This window comes from Falco punctatus (genome assembly GCF_963210335.1).
Source record: "Falco punctatus genome assembly, chromosome: 5".
NCBI classification, from domain to species: domain Eukaryota; kingdom Metazoa; phylum Chordata; class Aves; order Falconiformes; family Falconidae; genus Falco; species Falco punctatus.
The window spans coordinates 77,295,015-77,314,778 of record NC_137584.1 but is presented as its reverse complement, the minus strand read 5'-3'; the positions used below and the strand labels follow the sequence as shown (position 1 = coordinate 77,314,778).

The window sequence follows — 19,764 nt, the reverse complement described above, 5'->3', positions numbered from 1 at the left end:
AAGCAGAGCAGTTTTCTCCTACTGAAACGCTTCACTTCAAAGCTCAGAACTACTTTTCCACTCATGCTGATAAAGAAAATTGTAGTTGGTGACTTTGGAGACTACCTTTAATTAGAGATGAACTAAAGTCTTTGGAAGACAGGCAAAGTATGAAAATATATAGACTTCTCCTCCCTCCTTTCTCCTGATTTCTCTCCTGAATGGGTTTCTACCAAAAACAGCCAGAAAGAAGGACATGTCTCCTATTCAAAAGGTACCGCTATGGAAGGGCAAATAAATATTTCTGTAATTATAACAAGGTAAGGAAAAGGCATTAAATGAGGATTTAGGTAAAGGTCTGGGGGGGGGTTGTTCTGGGTTTTTTGTTTTTTTTTCTTCTTATTTTAATTACTTTACAGTGATCTCTTGCTGTCAGTCAGTTATGACCTCATGACAACTTATTTCTCCAGAAAACTCCTTTCAGCCCTCCCAGCTGGAAGGCAGCTCTGCTGGCCAAGATGTGCATATGGCAGAGGTTTTATCCTGGATGTGAGGAGAGAAAAATATCTGCAGGATTTCCCAATGATTCTCAAAGATCTTATACAACCCTGCCTTCAGACTCTGTCACTCAAGAGTGCTATGTGCTGTCTCAATCCAGTACAAAGACTGTGCAACACAGTAGATGTCCCTGGATGGTAATCTAGATAGACTGAAATAGATAATTAAAAATAAATACATCTTTTCCAAAGAAAAATCATCAGAAGACCTTTTCTCACATAGAAATGGGAAGTTTTCCTAACAGAAACACCTGACATCACTGTCTCTATTAAACTGTTTTAAAATAATAACAGAGAGGCAAGGCAGCAAGCTTCTACAAGCATCTGTTTAATACAACTAAATGGCACTTAAATTTAAGAACCTGACTTTCTGAAGTGCTGAGCATCCAAAACACCAACTGGAGTCACTGCATGCCACGACTGTTCAGCACTCTTAAAGTCAGGCTCTGAATGATTGTGATATCTGTCATGGTATTGCTGCTACTCCTACTGCTGCTGGAAAGCACGCAGCATTCGTTCGCTCCAGTCAACTTGCCAACAGAAGGTCAGAGTGCCTCGCCTATAAACAAGCCTTACAAATTCACGATCTAAAGCATGATGTCATGTCTTAAAATGATAAGCTGGCAACAAAGTAAATGACATTTTGTAAAGATGTGCATAATTTTATGTTTACGCTACTTAGAATGAAGGTTCTAATAAGTCATTGGTTGTGTTCCTTTAAAGGGAAGTTTTATAACTGAGATGAATCACAACTGCAAAAGATCAAAGTTTAAAAACATCAATGATGCCATGGGGTACTTTTTAATCTTGTAATGAATGATGATCATGTGCTCTTATGAAGTTGGTCCAACTGCCAACGCCAGATGTGTATATTAAGAAAAAAGTTGTTTGTAATGTGACAGCTCTGGTTGAGCTGCCAGAGAGAGGAAAACTAGGATAACATGCTTGAGATGTCGAAGCAAAATACTGATCCTGGCAGAGAGGGGCACTATTTGCCGCTACATAATTTTTTAAGAAAAACACATTAGCTATCACAGCCGCTCACTGACTTGAATTCCTTATTGCCCCCAACCACCTAATTTTCCTTATGCAATGTAAATGCCAGATACACTTCTTGAACAATTACTACCAAACGGCAATAAATCTACATGAGTGGAGGGGCTCTCAGAAGGAAGCAGAACATCAGTGAAATTCCCACAGCCCACTGGATCTACTCTTTCCCTGAAAATTCAAGTTTAAAAACTGGTCATCCTTGAAAGTATCAGACTGCAATAACAGAACTTGCAGAACCAAACTGACCACAGAGTGGAGCTTCACTAAGCATTTAGCCAAAATATTAAAATTCAAATGGACATTCAAGCTCAAATTCGGCTTTAGAAAAATATTTATGAAGAAAGACACTATAACTCCTGTAACTCTAGGCTATAAGGACTAAGTTACTGAGCATTCCTAGGTACTGAGCATTCAATGAAAATAGCAGACAGGTAACACGTCTAGATGCCTTTCAGGTCTAAACTAAAAAACTCCAGCAGAGCTGGGAAAACTTATTAAGTTATATGAACACAGCCTCACTTTTAATCCATTGATCACCAAAATACTTCGTCCCAATGCAGGCAGGTTCCCTTTCTGTGCTACACCGGGTAGTCCGTGCTAGCCTCTGTGTCATTTTCAAACTGCTCTGTTCTTTCACAGTGGTTGTGTCCCTGCTAGGAGGCTTCCTCTTTTGTGGATGCCCTAATACATACGTGGAAGCAGCCTCCAGATGGAAATGGCTAAATTATACATAACTTATTCCTGGTTTTTACTCCATGAATGCACTTTTCCCATTGTCACCAAGTAACCTATGTGGAGCACCAACTGCAAGTGAAAATGAAAAATGGGAAGTGATTCAGCTCAGGATAGAAGACCGAACAAGAATCCCCTCGCTGTGACAGACTGACACCTCAGCTGTAGAGCAGGTAGCAATTTAACTATCTATGTGATGAAATTTATCGAGAGCTACTTGCTTTTTATTATCTGTTATTCAAGATGAAACTCAACAGTCTGGACAGTTCTTACAGAAGGCATTTCAGTTCCTTTCTCTCAGCGTAAGAGGAGGTGACACTGCAGCGTGTATTAGCATGAGAAATACTTAATTGCGTGAATGCTGTCTACGTCTTTCTGTGTCTTCTGCCTTTGTGATATTTCAAACAAAACTCCAGAAAAGCTTATTAAAGGTCTCATTTGTATGTGCAGATCAATGGTGAAATAATTACTTGAGATGCCTCTCTTATAGGGATTTTTTTAATGTGGTTATTCATCAAATAATTCTTCATCTCTAAATGTAATTTAAATACAGCTATACCTGGTTAATCCAATCAATTTAGAAAGGGTCGTTCCAGTTAAATTAAGAAAAAATTCCAGTACTGGCTCATCAGTGATACCCATATGATGTGAGACTGGTTACCAGCTAAATGTGCTAGACAGAGAGACAGCTGTATAAATCATGATGGATTAACCAGACTTGACTGTATCTAAAAATAAGCACTACCCATAACACTGCTAGGGCATGACAAAACACAATTGTCATAAAAATATAGTCAGTGATGATTGCAAATATATCCTTAGTAAGTTAGGAAGGTGCACTGCTATGGCATAAACGGCTGAGTGAAAACCTGCTGGACTATGTTTAAACAAAACATACTTTCCATGCACAAATAAGAAACAAAGACCATGCTGCTGATATACTGGTTTTTTATCTTTCTTTGGCCCCCAGGGGTCTATGATGAGTCCATAGCTGAAAACCAATTTCAGGTATGATGAGATTAACCAGGTGCATTAATTATCTGATGGCAAAAGAATTTAAGGGCAAACAAAAAGGCACTATATTATGTATTTTCTCTCTGTGCTAGGACTGATCCTGAAAGATCAGTCTCCTGTTTTGTTCTAAACATCTTCAGTTGGAACCTTACAGGAGTTTAGGGAATTCAGCATATTGCAGGATTGCACCTATTATGCCTAAATCAGATTATATATAAATACAGTGGGTTTAATTCTCATTTACGTTGGCACATAATGTATCAAGACCTTGATGTGAATGAGAATCAGGTTCGTGATTGCCCAAATTCAGCCAAGCACTTAAGTGTGTGTTTAATGCAAGTATGTGTGTGGTCCAATAGACTCCAAATTAAGCATGCGCTTACATATTTTGCTAAGCAAGAACCAATGTTTGACAAAGACATATATTTCATTTATAGGTCTCCGTTAAACAAAATTAAGCAGACGTTAAGTGCAAAAATGAGAATATAATACTCACTTCTTGGCTCCCTTGGCCCATCCACTGTAACCTTTATAGCTCTGTGGTACGTAGCGACTTGGGGGGGATTTGTCAGGACAGTTATTGTCAAAGTAAAGCTCTTTCCTACAAAGGGGAAAAAACAACAAGGAATGAGTGATTACAACATGAAAACAGTCACATGCATGTTCAGTAAAGAATCAAAGACGTTTAAAATTATTCCCTGTCGTTACCACAATCGTGAAAATTAAAAACATAACTGACCATAGGAGTTTTCCTTCCCTTCAGTTTTACTCTATGTCAAGAATATGTCCATGTGTTGACAATCTAAATGTTTCTTATTTAATAATGGGTCATCATACAATGACAGAACAAAAGTGATTCACTGCTGAGGACAAGCCAAATTCTTTGCTGCATTGAAAGTGGTGTAAATCCAAAGCAAGTCAGACAATTTAAAAATTTACTCCAGTTTTGCAGCTGTGTGACAGAGAGCAGAATGTGGCCACATGTTATTTACTTCACACAGTTTTATCATTTCATTTGTTTGACTCGACTACAATAAGATGAGGAAAGAATATAATTTCCTCCTGGGAGTTATTTTAGCAGGGAATCAGTGTCTCCTGTCCTTCATATGCCAGGGGTAGTATGATGATATCATTATTACTGGAATACACTTTTTCCCTTATATATAGTCCATCTATGAAATACTAAGAAAGCCCCCAACTTTCCAGTGAGGGTGAGAAACTGCTATGTGCATGTATGTTGCTATCAGAAGTTTGTATATTTTTTTAAATTTTATTTTCAAAATTCGAATTCATGCAGAGATTGCACAAGATCATCCGCAGCCTTTAGCTGAATCAAAACGTTAAAAAGAAATAAATAAAGGGAGCTGCCTGCGTCTGAGTGCACATTCTCACAAGGCACTGGCCCCCGTTCGGGAGACTCACTGACAGTTGTAATCTGTTAGATATGCAACGGTTAGTCATGTCAGATAGTCAAAACTGAAAACTGTTTCAAGACAGGAAAAGGTGGGCGTACAACAGTGACTCAATAAAACAGTCAGCAATCTTCGGCCTTCATGCTCATTTAAGCTGTTACTTTACCAGACACTTAAAACTCTCTTTCCCCCCCCTCCTCCGCCTCCTCGCTGTGTGTATACGTGCATTTTTGTTGCTAGGGCTTTTCCTCTCACTGAACTCTGAAGGCATTCAATCAAGACACAAATCTTAAATGATATGTAACAGCGCAAACTTAATGCATTTTTTTCAAGCCTAATATAGAACAGCTTATATATAAGGCATAATACAGAACAGAGCTTTGGCTGTCAAATCTGGTAATTGGTCTTTCTTTCTGGTCCAAGTCGTATATCCCCCAAACCTGCCTGAGACACGCATCATTTATTATCAAGAGTGCAACTTCAAACTGTCTTGGCTATATTTTTTCACGAACTAGAATGCGACATGGATATTTTTTAAGGAAATATAACTGTCATTTAGAGTAAAATGATTTTCCAGGTGTGGCTGTGCCCCAGCTGTGCCCACCTCTCCAAGAGACGCAGGTTAGAGGGAAGGTCAGAACCCAGCAAAGGTGCAAAAATCTCAGGAGGCTGAATCCCATCTCAGTGGAGATGCATGGCTGAAAGTGGCTTTCCCTAGTTTCATTGAGAAATGGATTATTTCTCAGATCTTTTGAGACTGATCATCACAAGAGGAGAATTAGGTGTATGTAAGGATGTCCAGCCTTTGTCAAACCCTGCCCATCCACCATCCCCAGAGGTAAACTGTGTGTCCTGCCAGAGTACAGTGTGTACAAAGGCATCCTCCAGGCATACAGCAACAGCTCTACTTAAGCACATACTGCTTCCATGCCTGCTTCTTTAGGGCTGAAAAAGGTCTGTGCCTTTTCTTCCTCTCCAAGCAGGTATTAGCCTATTGCTTGTATACGTATCATTCTCCAGGGATTGGTTTAAGGCCTCCTGCAGCACCAGCTTATCATGTCAAAAAGTTCTGACTATTAAATTGTATGATGATGACATTCAGATGACAATTACCCATACAAAATCAGTGGCGTGTTATTGGTAAAAAAGACACTAAAGGGATTTTCTATATACCTTCCAATGAAGAATTCAGCTTTCCAATGCTACCGTTCTGCTTATATGCCAAATCAGTATAAAAGTCCATCACAACTAAAAATTAACCCAACAAAATATACTGTTTGTAAGGTGCTGTGAAATCATTCTATAGCAAAGCACAGCAACATTTTCTACACTAAGTGTACCTCAACAGGATGCAGTGGCCAGAAAAAAAAGCCTTCCTCAATATAAAGAGCTATGTTTTGACCTCACCTGTGAGCATTTCTACCTTGTCACCTCTGAGCCAGCCTAAGTTGAAGAGGTAAGTATCTAATTTGAAAATGAAACTGGTTTTGTTCCCCAAGTGGTATTCTCCCAGACTAAAGCATTAATGAAGTAACACTGCTGAAGCCCACTCGCACTCAGTAAACAGTACATCACTTCATCGCAGGGAGCTAAGCAGCCCTGCCAGTGCACTCAGGTTCCAGGGCTTTCAAGAGATGATTTACATATTACAGGATTAAGAACAAAATAAATTTTTTAAGGTCCCCTCTTTCAATGATGCTTATGTCTTCCGCAGATACTTCACAGATATCCCTCTTCAGCCACAAAATCCTTTAATGCACTTTTTATCACCTTTCTTTATTGCTCTTAGTCATTTCAACTATTCACTTTCAGAGGCTAAAGTCTAATTGTAGTTCTCTTTTATTAAATTCCCCAGCCAAGCAGTCATCTGGCACTATTGCTTCAGTGTGTCTAAACTGTGCATTCTTTGTTATTCACACATGTGAGCCGAGCTGACACAGAGGAGGACGAGATGGACATATGCTGAAGCACAAGGCAAACCCCAGAAATTAGCTTGAAAGGAGACTCGGCAGCTTGTGTGTGTTGCATATTTTTTCAGTTAGATGCTAATGTGATTAAAGTATCAGGACACAACAAAATTAAGGTTATGATCCTTTGCTTATTGAAGACAGGAATTCTTTCTTCTCTGCGCTGTGGATCAGGCTTGTAAAAGTGAGCTACCGCCTGAAAACCACATACAAACAACTTCTGCATTCACACAAAGCACCCCAGTTACTTATTCTTATGAATCCAGAAAAGGTGTTTAAGAGAAATTATACAAACAAAAACGTGAAGCTTCTGTCAGGCAAGCAACATTAATATGTATAAAACCCCAGTTGCTTCGTTCAGCCATGGGAAGCAAGAAAAAACGTGGGAGAGGAGGTGAAGTGCTAAGTTGATGATTCAGACTTCACAATCAAATTTAGAGATACAGAGATCAAAGCGCGAGCTGTTTAGAAAGATGTAAATCTAAAGTCAGGAACAGGTGTGGATTAGTTTCTCGCCACCGAAAAATGATTTCTTTATTACTTTATTTTTCCTGTTCTACTTCAAGATCTGCATCTACCGGTATTTTTCTACGTAAGGAGCTTTCTCACTTCTGTTTGCAACTACTGCTTTCTTTTCCTGCTATTTTAAGCCGAGTTCTAAAAATCTATCATTAATGATAACTCTTTCTCCTTCTCTCCCTCTCTCTCTCTCTCTCCCCCTCTCTGTTCTAAGTCTGGAAGACAAGTCTGGACCAATTTCTCCATCCTGCCTCTGGCAGCAGAATGCAGCATTTCAGATCCTCCACCGAGTCCCGGCTGCTTCAAAGGAAAAGCCCTACTTTCTTCCGTTAAGATCATAAGAAATATAGGGGGAGGGGGTCAGCTCTGTTTGGACATAATTACACTTCATCAAAAGAAGCTTTCTTCATCTTCCATGCGTGAAAAGTCTGCAAGCAGTTAAGTCTGTCTTTTTTCTTCCTTTTTTTTTTTTTTTTTTTTTTTTTTTCAAATATAAAAATTGCTATTTGGGAAACTAGCCAAAACTCAGAAAGCCAATATAGTAAAACAGTGCACACCCTTTGTTTTTCTTTGAAGTCTCTTAAATAAATATGTTGAGGGTTTGAAAAGTACACTATCGCTTTTCCATAGATACTACCCAGACTGATCAGAGAAAAAGTCTATTCCAAGTCTGCTAGACACAAATATAAATTAAACTACTGGAACCCAATTTTAGGAGGTTTGTGCTTGTATGTGTCTGTAGCTGTATCTACTGGAGCTTTAGGCCTTATATTTCATTTCCTATGCTTTAATAAAAAGTATATATCATCGGTTTCAAATGAAATTCACAGATCAGAGGTAGTACATCACATCTCAGTTCTTTTTCAGCACTACTGAAAGACTGATACACTAGTGAACTTTTACTGCAAGGCAGCAGTAGTGATGGAGCCAGAGAACTTTCAAACCTAATCCATCAGCAGAATAACAAAGCAGACTGGGGTTTTTTAAAGAAAGCAAGACAAATGGAAGAGATAGGTAACACCTTATCCAAAAGGGCAGTGAACTCCATATTTATATTGCATTACTGTTGCAATAGTCATTCAGTCTTTCAAGTTCTTCTTTATTACAAATACTTTTTAAGTTGTAAAATGATAAAGAGAATTGTTGACCAGGTCACTAAAATAAAAAAATAGCCACTGTAAGCCACGCTTATGGACACACTTTCAGAAAGCACTTCTAAAAGCGTGCCAACTGATTTAGATTGTCTAGGCCTCTGTCATATGTTTAATATTTTTTTTTGGACAAATACTCTTCCCTTCATTAAGATGAATTACAACTGCTTTCTGAAGAATATTACTATAAAATTAGCTTTATTGCTAACTTCCCAGGACAACTCTTTGGCTTCTGTTGCTTTGTTTTGCCCCATGCAAGGCTAGTTAAAAAAAAAATTAATAATGACTTTAAATACATAGAGGAAAAAAATGTAGGTTGGATCAATGACTGATAAAACAAACCCCTCTGAAGATTCTTGCAGCAACAACTGAAGTGCCAGCTTCCTTCGAGCTATCCTTTCAATCATTACCTGAAATTTGAAAGCAGCTACAAGGCTCTTAAAGAGGAATTCTTGCAAACTTGCAATAATTACAAAGGCTTTCTATAAGTGCAGTGCAGTTTCCAGATTATAGGAAGCTCCTAAACAGCTGGAAGACAATGACAGCACTCTACATCTTCAAAAAAAAAACCCAACCCATATTGAAAGTTACCCTGTCATTTAAAGTAAAGGTTAAATTTAGTTCAAGCCCAAGCTTACCAGCAATTCATAAAAAGTTAACCAGTTTACTAAAAAGAAAAGTACAAACTATTTTTGCAGGTCATATGCAGTTTGATTGTAAAGGCCAGGGAAGTCACTTGAAAGCTTTCCACCAATAGCTGTAAGCCCTTGAAGATGTAAGCCCTTGAAGAATATAACCTATAGCACGTGATATGCAAATTCCCCTTAATTATAGGTCTTCTGCAACAGCTTCAGAAGCAGCTCTACTGCTGAAGGGAATTCTCCACCTCTCACTGCATGGCCTGAGATACACTCTCTGACTCCAGATAACCTAGATCACAAATACCCCCATTTTCTTCTACTTCTGTTGTGTGATTATAATAGGGAAGCAGATACTTTGCAAATAATTTTTCAAAATCTGTGTCTGATAAAAACATAGAGACACGATGAGTCAGAAAAACATGAGAGAAACTCTTAACTTGGTTTGCACAAATGCTGAAGATTGCAAATAAAATATGCATTATCCCTCCAAATAAAAGGCCAACATGACATTATTTACAGATTAATCAGTATTTCATTGCAATGTAAGTTTTACATCTAGACATCAGTTTTACTTTATTATGGATGCATAAAATGCAGTGGCCTACCTCTTCCACTTCTGCCCACAAATCGTAAGTCGTTAAATCTGGCCACCTGGTTCTTCATCACAGCAGAAGCATTTCGTAGCTCTGCAGAGTAGTTCTCATCGTTTCCAGCCATGACAGTGACCACTGTTCCATCAGGCACTTCTCCTAGGGCCACCACCTGTTAAAATGGGAAGACAACCACAACTCGTGAAGCAACACTTTGAAAACGCATGTCTCCATCCCAGCTTTGCAGGCTGCCATGCTCATTACAAAGCTCTGTGGCAGCTTCTCCAGCCTGCTGTGGAGTCATGTATTAGCTGAACACAGAACAAAGTGCCACATCAAACAAAGAAACATCTTGTATTGTCTCCCATTCGCATAGCCTAATAGGGAGTTTCTTCTTTGTTACAGTTCTTCAGAAACATTCAACATCCTTATGTAGAGTGCATGGTTTAATGCTTCCTGAAGGCCAACTTTGTTCTTAGCAACCAGTGAGAGGCCAGAAAACATGAGGCATGGCTTGTATCCATAAATTATATGTGGGAACGCATTTGAAATGGAAAGTTAGAAATTACTGTTAGCAGCCTTATCACCCAGATTTGGTTCTACTTCTCTGCTGGTTGCACTCATCGCCTTGACCCTAGAACTCCTCAAACTTCAAGCTAGAGAGACACACACCCCCCCACCCCCCCACCTATCCCAGGAGTGGCACCAGGGGCATTAGCAGACAAAGCTCTCCACCCAACACACTGTTGCGATGGAGCACTCTATGGCTGGAATTCAAACTCTTCAGATGCAATATAAAACAAAGGCTGTACTTCCTTGCAGGCATGCAAATTCTCATAGCACTCACAAGAGTTGCTTGTGGTTAGCACTGATACCTCCCTCAAATTCCAGGATGGGTGAACAGAAAATATCAAAGTATTTCTCCCTATGTTTCAGCTACCTGATAGTCTCACTTTTATGCTTCAGTGGTTGTGTAGTGCTCCATCACCTGATTACGTAAATGCCACAGAGCAGACAGCTACTGTCTTCTAATCTGTAACCACCAGGGATACCTACAGTGTTACTGCACTGCGACTTTTTAAAGTAAAAATAAAGTTAAGCAGGAATATACTAAGTTATGAGGAAGAAATCATACACATGCCTCACATGGGACAGAAAAGTCCACAAAAGTATCAAGAAAATAATTTTTTTTTACCCAGTTAGCTAATACCCACAATGGAAATAAACTTGTAACAAAAAGAGATTCAGAAATATGGTATGGCTGAGCTCAAAGTTGGAAAAAAAATATACCTTGAGATACAAAGTCTGTCCCCTTCCAGTTTCTACTAATTGACATGGTCAGATACAACTTTTTGTATTATGCAGAGTAATTTATTCTGTCTCCTGAAATATATATTAAATTTTGTCATAAGCCCTGCTTGAAATTTCGTTCTTATAAGTGATCCTGGCTGAAACTAATAATTGCAGGTTGCACTGTTATATTAATTAAGTGGAAAGAATTAAGAGCTCTGCATATATAGGGAGAGCATTATGTCGTCCAATGCGCTGTACAATTTTTCTCTAGAACAATAAAAACTAACGACAAGGGTATACAAAATCTGAAAATATTTAAAATGGACTATATTACTGAAAATTATATCTTGTCTTATTTAAAAGAAATACTGAAGAGAAAGAATAAAGCAAAGCTGAAAAGGATCTACCCTGGTGCTTTTCTGTCTTTCCGTAAAACACCAGGTAATACCACCCGAAACTGGAAACTGAGTTTTGCCACAAACAACTGTGAGGTCTCCATCTATCAAGCAAAGATTTTACTTTAAAGTGATGTGAACGTCCCTGAACATAACAACACAGGAACCACCGCTGTGGATAAGATCTGAGGTCCCACTAGCTCACTGCCTTGGGTCTGACAGCGACCAGGTCTGCCAGCTTCAAAGCAAGGTGTAAGGAATAATAAATAATAATCAAATAACAAATAATAAGCTGCTGAACAGATTACAGAGCTGACTCTAACTCTTAATAAATGGATATTGGCTTACACTTGACAGCATGGGGCTTGAGATTACTTATAAAACACTCTCCAGGTTGTGATAGACCACGTTATCTCTGGACAGTGCTGTCATGCACATTAGCATCCAGGGGAGTTGCAACCTATGCTTTTTATATCTCATGAAACAAGGAGAAAAAAAAAATAAATCACACCAACTCCAGAAATGCAAAGAAGCCGAGAACACAGGAGGAAGTGTGAGTCTGCCAGGGGCCTCGGAAGAGGGAGCGGAATGACTGCAGCCTCAGCTCACCTCTTTCTCTCGAGGTAACCAGAGCACAGAGCAGGCAGCAGCATCGTATCTCCCTCTCACCCCAGTCTCCCGAACACAGGTACCGCTTGCAAAACCTGGGCAGGCGGAAGCAAGACCTCTTAAAATGCCCCCCCTGTGCCCCGTTGCTTTTCAGAGCTTTCCTCCCTACCCGTTCCACTCGACGATGTCAGCTCAATTTGTCAGCTTAGACATCAGCCTAAAACTGCACGTGCCGCTGCCAGAGTCACTGGGCTGATAGCGCCTAATCAAGAACTGTATCATTACTGCAATGCACTGGCTTTCCGATGCAGTATGATGCAATATCGCTATTTGTCTAGTTAGCAGAAGACCGAAGAAAAAGACAGACTGAAATCAGAGGTGAAAATAAAAACTTTGGCTAATAAAAGAAAGTCATGGGAAACTCCCCTGCTATGCAACAGGAGTAAAATGCTTGTTCTCTTCATACTTTTTTTACCATGAATTAGCAGAAGATTATTGCACACATACATAATAGCACTGGTTAGAAAAAAGCTTTGCAGAACAAGTTTGAAACCTGGAGAAATACATATCATTTTGAGAATTTAAAATAGTAATGTTACATACTGAAAAGCTGTTGGCATAAACCCGATTTGGTAATTTTATGCCATGTATCAATCCAAAATTATTTACATATTCTTAGAAAAAGGATTGTAAATGCACTGTGAAATTAACTGTGTAAGAAAATAAAAACTAAAAGTAGCCACAGTGCACAGTCCTTACCTATTCTTCAAACACAAATATCTCTAGTATTACAAAATCTTTATTTTCCGCATTAAACCACCTACACATTTTGGTGATTAAAGAAAGATTTTGCTTTTGCTTTTTTTTTTTTTTTAACTAAAGCTCAAAAAGGTACATGAAGTCAGATGAAGCCACAAAATAAAACCAAATCAATTCTTACAAATTGAAAATAACTATGTATTTTTTGTATAACACAATTCTTGTCCGGTTAGGCAACCTGTTTGCCCAGTTTCGGTCCACTGAGATTTGAACTGGCCAAAGTATGTACCCTAAAGACGGAAGTTATAAGCATGAAGCAAAACTACTATACAACAGCAGGTACTAAGCCTTGCTGCGGAGTAAAAGGCTTGTTTCAAAAAGGAAAAAAAAAAAAAAACTAGTATACATGCTAAACAGTTCCTCTCAAACACTGATATCTACCGCTTCAACAACTTTTCTAGTGAAACACTGCATTCAAACAGCTTCTGAATGCAAAATCTTCTGTATTGAGAACGTTTTTTCCAGAGATTGCCAAAAGAGCATCTGATACTATTAAAAATATTTTAATGTTCTGTAACTTAAAACAGAATAACTGATTTGCACTACTTTTTGTTTCAAAATATACATCTGGGCTGACAATTTATACAGCAGGTTTCAGCTTGAAGCTATTTAAAACAGCTGAGTTATAAACTCTGAAAATTGGGGTTTGGAGTGGAAATGCTGACAGACCCTTAACTACTGTGGTGCTACTGGGGAAAGGTTTTAGACCTCATGTCCCTTTCCCCTGCCCCTGCCTTTAGGTCCGTTAAGACTCTTTGCTACTATCAGTATCACACAGAAGCCGCTTGTAACATCTAACGTGGCAAGTTGAGTCTTTATGACTTCCAGTAAAAAATCCAGGCAGACATATAAACAGAGGGCCGAAGTCTGATGACTTAAATAAAGTCCTGCTGGACATTAAGATTAAAAAGTGAATACAATTTGGACCTGGGTGCACAATATCCATTTATTTTATGCTGGAATACTAATGGATAGTTAGAGCTATACTAACAGGTACAAGTCTAATGCTCTTCCCAACAAAACCAGTTTGCAGTAACAGTCTTATTAGTTACTACACACAACAGGGACTCCCTCCCCAGTGCGTGTAAATATTAGTAATTAAAATTCAAATCTAATACTAAGCCAACATTATTTCAAAAAATTATAATCAAACCAGCACTGTTTATAACATACTTCCTCTCCTGCATAAGATCTGTTTTTTTAAATTAAACCAGTGCTATATCCAGAGTACTTTTTAACTAGACATCTCTGCAAGAGAATTATGACACACTTAACACACCACTCAAAACATTATCATCAACATATTATTTATTGCCAATAAAACTTCAAAAAGTGTGTTGTCTGTGAGCTGTTTTACTTTCAAGTTACTTCTTAGCCAAGATTTCTATAGCCCAAATCTCTCTCTTTCTCCTTTTCAGAGATAATTCCCATTCTGTTGTAGCACAATCAAGTGTTTCACTGTATGATACGTGCAGCTTCTTTGGTCTAAAAGTACTGGACAGCTGCAAGCAAGTCAAATTTGAAAAATAAAATTAATCTTTAAAGCCAGTCAAAATTATTTCCACTGAGTTTCAAATTAATTTACCAGTAAATAAGGGTATGTACGTCTTCAGTGTATTTTAAAAAGTAGGCATTGCATAGTGCAAATGAAAACACAGATGAACCTACAGCAGAAGGGAGCAAGGGGTGATACGTCTATCTGACACATCAGTAAATTAATGAGATCTATACCTCCCTGTCAGCAACCAAACATAGGACCCAAATATAAGATGTGTATAACTATATATATTTGAACACAAAAAGATTAGGGAACTGTCTAATCCTTTTTCTACCTTTTTATCACATATAAGTATTCTTATTGTAATAACATTCTGAATATTTTAATATTTAGTTTAGATCTTTCCCTTATTCTAATGAACTGCCACCGCATCCTTCGAATTGCTGTAAGGTAAGAGATGGCTCTGACGTTTCAAATGAAAACTGCAATGCAAGTACAATAATGCAAGAGCTCTATCATCCCTCCTATAAACAGCAACTATAATACCAACCTAATCTAATGCTTGATTAAATTATAATCACAATTTTCCAAAAGCTCCTCCTTCTCACCCCACAGCCCCTGTGAATCAGGATCACTGTGATCAACACCTAGAGTGCCTTGGAATGCGACACCAAGTCACGAAAACAGAAAACACCCTTTTTTTTTGCCATATCTACTTCATCCGACCATCACGACCGGCAGAAGCAGGCCCCGTGCACAGGGTTCCTCCTGCAACTCCAGGCTCTCCCAGCTGCCGCCCTCACACAAAAGCACTTTAAAGTCAACTCTCATCTGCACCCCTATAACATTTCCAAAGCAAAGCTTCAGCTTTACCACCAGTCACTTTACCACCAGCTCATTTAACCACTTCTACTAATTTTTTTCCCAGATAAATGGCAACGATAACACAGCTAGTGATGGGGACACACGAGAACAAGGTGATGTTCTGGAAACGCTCTGAGTGAGACCTTTTTCCAAACTGTTCTACCTTTCGAGTGATTTCCAGGCACATTATTTGGCACATCGCGGGTGAGGGAGTGATAAGCCCCTTGCAGGGCCACCCCACCCCGTCTCTGACCCCGCACCCCACTCGGGCAGGTGCTCTGGGACACCTGAGCCATCACCATCACCCTACCAAAGGCCACAGGAGAGAAAGCTCTGGAGAGAATACTTGCAAATACTACCAGGGGAGGAAAAGGGGTTGCTTTAAAGCGTGGGATTATTCTTGTTTATTATTACAGTTTTTCTAAAAAAATCGTTTCCTCTTATTAGCACGCCATGGGGATGTAGACAGAAAATTAAAAGCAGCATCCTCGGTGCAAATCGGGGTGGTATTTATTACTTAAACGAGCAAACCCTGCCAAGGAGAGGTCTTCTAGCCAGACACTTCCTCGCTTGTCCACCAGGAGAAGTGAAGGGGCCCTGCGCCCCCTCCTCCCCAGGAGCCCCATCCCCCCCTGCTCAGCCCCATCTCAGCCCGGGCTGCCTCTGGGGTAGGGGGGCAAAGCCCCTCTGCCCCCTCTCCCACCCCAGCGCCCCCAGCCTGACCCTCGGACCCCAGCCTCCAAAGAACGTTTCACTCACCCCAGATCCCCCAGTGCCACCTCTGGGAGTGGGGAAGAAGACAGGGGCACCCCCAGGGGTGAGGTACTGGGTTTCTCGGGGCGGGGGGGGGGGGGGGACACGACACGCTTTGCACCCCCTCACCGAGCTCAGGCCGATGGGTAAATAAACCCTTCCTCAGGGAGGGAAAGCAATTTTTTTTTTTTTTTTTAAGAATGCCCAGGAGAGGGTCTGTGGGGAGAAGGGGGTGTCCCCAGGGGTGCTGCTGAGGGGGGCACAGGGTGCCCGGGGGCTGCGTGGGGGTGTCACGCCGGCACTGCCCCGCGGGGACGGAGATAACGGGATGGCTCCCGGGGTGCGCGCGGGGCGGGCCAGAGCACGGGGTGCATTGCCGGGGGGGGGGGGGCGGCACTGCAGCCGCTGCAGGGGTGAGGGGGGCAGAACAGGCACTGCAAGGTGGCAGGGCAGAGCGGGCATTTCGGGGGGCACAGGAAGCATTGCGGGGGGGGCACGGGAGCCACTGCAGGATGGGGGGTATAGGAGGCACCGCGCGGGTTGCACAGAAGGCATTGCGGGGCGGTGGGCGGCGAGGACGCTTCGCGGGGGGGGGATGATATGTGGGGGGGGGGGGGGGGGACAGGGGGCACGGCAGGACAGAGGGCACAGAAGCTACTGCAGGACGGGGAGGGGGGGGCGGAGGCACAGCAGGACGGGGGAAGCACTGAGACACTGCAGGACGGGGAGCACAGGAGGCACAGCAGGATGGGGACAGGATACAGAAGCCACGGCAGGACTTGGCGGGGTTGGGGGGTGTGCAGGAGGCATGGCAGGATGGGGGGGCAGAGAAGCCCCTGTGGGCCGAGGGGGAGCACGGAAGCAGGATGGGGGGCCAAGGGGAGGTACTGCAGGACTGGGAGGACACAGAAACCCCTGAAATCCGGGGGGGGGGGGGGGGGGGGGGGGCACGGGATACATTGGAGACATTGCAGGACTGGAGGGGCACAGACACCCCTGCAGGACGGGAGGGCACGGGAGACATTGCAGGACTGGGGGGCACAGAGACCCCTGCAGGATGGGGGGGCACGGGAGACACTGCAGGACTGGGGAGGCACGGGGAGGTATTGCAGGACTGGGGGGGCACAGAGACCCCTGCAGGATGGAGGGGCACGGGAGACACTGCAGGACTGGAGGGGCACAGACACCCCGGCAGGATGGGGGGGTACGGGAGCCATTGCAGGACTGGGGGGGCACAAGAGACATTGCAGGACTGGGGGGGGGACAGAGACCCCCTCAGGCCGGGGGGCCGAGGGAGACACCTCCGGACTTGGTGGCGGTGGGGGGTGGGTGGCACAGGAGGTACCCAGGCCGGGGAGGGGGGGGGCAGTGAGGCCCCTGCGGGCCGGGGGGGGCAGAGGCGTCTCTGCGGGAGGAAGCGCGGCGCGGCGCAGGGGGAGGCAGCCCCGGCCGGCGGCGGCTGCGGGAGGGGGTGTCTCACCTTGAATGCCACCGGGAGGGTCTTGTTGCAGCGCCAGTGCGAGGGCAGCACGGAGCAGAGGAAGTTGGGGCTGTCGGTGCGGACCAGCTCGGCGGGGTGGTCAGCGATGATCTCCACCATGGTGCGGTTATCGTGGGGGCGCAGCCTGGGCACGGCGGCCGCCGCTTCTTGCTGCTGCTGCTGCTGCTGCTGCTGTTGGGCTACTACGACAGGGCTGACTTCGCTCATCTTGCCGGGCTGCAGGCTGCTGGAGGGGGGGCTGAACCTCCGGCTGGTGCTGGGATCTACGGGAATACGCATCACAACAGCCACAAGTTAGCGAGTTGGGGGGCGGGGGGGGGGGGGAGCGGTAGGGGGATCGCTTGAGGAGGCGTGTAGTGGGGGGTGGGGGTTGTAAAAAAAAAAATCTAGCCGAAAAAGGGGTGAATGAAAAAGTGGAGGGGTGAGGATATGGGGCAAAAAAAGCAAATCGGAGTGGGCGGGGGGGGAAACCCAAAAAACCACACACACAAAAAAAGCAAAAACAGGAGCGGATTAAACGCACGAAAAAAAAAAAAAAAGTCAAGTCTTTTTGTTTTGGTGGTGTTTTTTTTTAAAGAAAGATTGAGGGGGCGGGGGGTGATGCCGGTCCGGGGGCGCCTGCAGCCTGGAGAGCAGCGAGGAGACAGAGTCTGGCTGCGGGGTCCGGGGCTGCCCCTCTTAGCAAAGCCCGGCTGGAAACTGCATGGTCCCGGCTTCTGCCCAGCTGCAAAGCGCTGCTGCTTCTCCTCCTCCTTCCTTCCTTCCTTCTTGCACAGTCTCTCTGCTCTTTTCCCTCCTTCTAAGCCACCGTTTCTTCCCTCAAGTGCTTGAATTTCTTTCCTTTTTCTTCCCCTCCCTCCCCGTCCTCTTTTCCTTTTCGGATTTGCAAAAAGGTTGTCTTGGGAGAAGTCACACTCGCTGCTGGTTCAGTTTCCTGGGCTGCTGCTGTTGGCGGCCGCCAGAAGAAGAGCGTAACTCTCCAACCCGGGAGAGGGGGTGTTCAGGGGAACGTCCCGATTTCCTCCGAAGAAATCTTCCTCCTCCGGACAGAAAAAAAAAAAAAAAAAAAAAAAAAAAGGAGCAAACAAAAAGCCCCGCTGGGACAGAGGCGAGGAGCCGCTGGGCTCCCCCGCTTATTGCCTTTGGCTTCAGGAAGCGGAGGGGAGCAGGAGCTCGGGAAGGGGCTTGGGAAAAGTGGCTCCCCCCCCCCCCCGAAAAAAAAAAAGAACAAAAAAAAAAAGCGCTCCCGAAGAGATTTCGGCGTGGAAAGAAAGTTACTGGGGTTGCTGGGGTGAAGAGGAAAGTCACAGGACTACTAATTAAAAGTGAGACTTTAGCCGGTTCCTTTGGGAGGATTCAGGACTTAAGAAAAGTTGAACTTTCAGATTCCCAGGGAAAAAAAGCGGGGAGCATAGCTGAAACAAAAACCAACAAAACACCCCTCCTTAGGCTGATTTCTAAAATATGACCAAGTAAATTCTGGGAAAAGGCAGCCTTGGTGCAGTCCGGTTCTTTTAATGAAGTCGCTGCTGGATCCGAGTCCGTTGAGTTGAATAGGCTAACAAAAATCTTTTTTTTTTTCCGCCCTTGATGAACAACAGCAGCAAAAAGATCATTAAAATGTCGGTTTGTTTGAGTTATTTTTCTTTCTGAAAAATCGGGATTAAAAAAAAAAAAAGCAACCAAACCCAACAAACTTCTTTTGGGTCCCAAGAAGTTGAGGTCGGGGAAGATGAAGGAGCCGAAAAAAAAAAATATTACGCCACAGTTTTTTTGTCCTGAATGTGGTTTTTGGAGGCTGGGATTTCTAATGATTAGGTTTTTGTGGTTTATATATACAGGACTCTCTGGCTAAGGCGATCATTATGCTGATGAGAGTCAGCAGCACGTGGTGCTTCAGTCCTCAGGCTTCTGCAGCCTTCAAAATAAATAAAACAATGTGCATCCCCCACAGAAGGAGAAACTTTGCTTTAAGTCGCTCTCACCCACGGGGAGGGGGACGGGGACGGGGAAGGGGGGGAGCAGGAGACGGTCTCCGATCTCCACTTCTCTCCGGGTTTTTTCCATTAACACTTTTGGTCTTGTTTGTTTAAAAAAAAAAAAAAAAAAAAAGCATGAAAAATCTTGTTTGCAAAAAAATATAATAACAGTAAAAATAATCTGGTGCCAAACGCTTTTTTTTTTTCCGCTAAGTCTCCGGTAGTCTAAAGCCTAAACCATTTCCTTGAATGAATGAAAGCTATAAAACCCCCTTCAGACTATTAAGGTAAAGGGAGTCTGGTTTGTTTTCTCCCTTAAAAAAAAAAAGGGCAGATCTTATTAAAAACAATTTACATACCCAATAGTAAAAAAGTGTAACCGCCTCCCAGCGCAGATAACAACCTATCACAACCCTCTCTCTAATTTCTAAGGCTTTA

General features: G+C 42.8%; 1 protein-coding gene across 7 annotated transcripts in view; it reads right to left on the bottom strand.

The window, feature by feature from the left end:
* RUNX2 (RUNX family transcription factor 2) overlaps positions 1-19,764 on the bottom strand; it is a 250,418-nt gene that overhangs the window by 160,565 nt on the left and 70,089 nt on the right. For 3 of the 7 annotated variants that reach the window (XM_080388538.1, XM_080388542.1, XM_080388543.1), the window contains exons 1-4: positions 19,333-19,648; positions 17,327-17,610; positions 9,631-9,787; positions 3,832-3,936 (exon numbers count right to left, since the gene is read on the bottom strand). In XM_080388538.1, coding sequence (XP_080244664.1) covers positions 3,832-3,936; positions 9,631-9,787; positions 17,327-17,610; positions 19,333-19,414 — 628 coding nt within the window. In that variant the 5' untranslated portion in view covers positions 19,415-19,648. The other 4 variants (XM_080388539.1, XM_080388544.1, XM_080388541.1 and 1 more) reach the window with 3 other exon arrangements.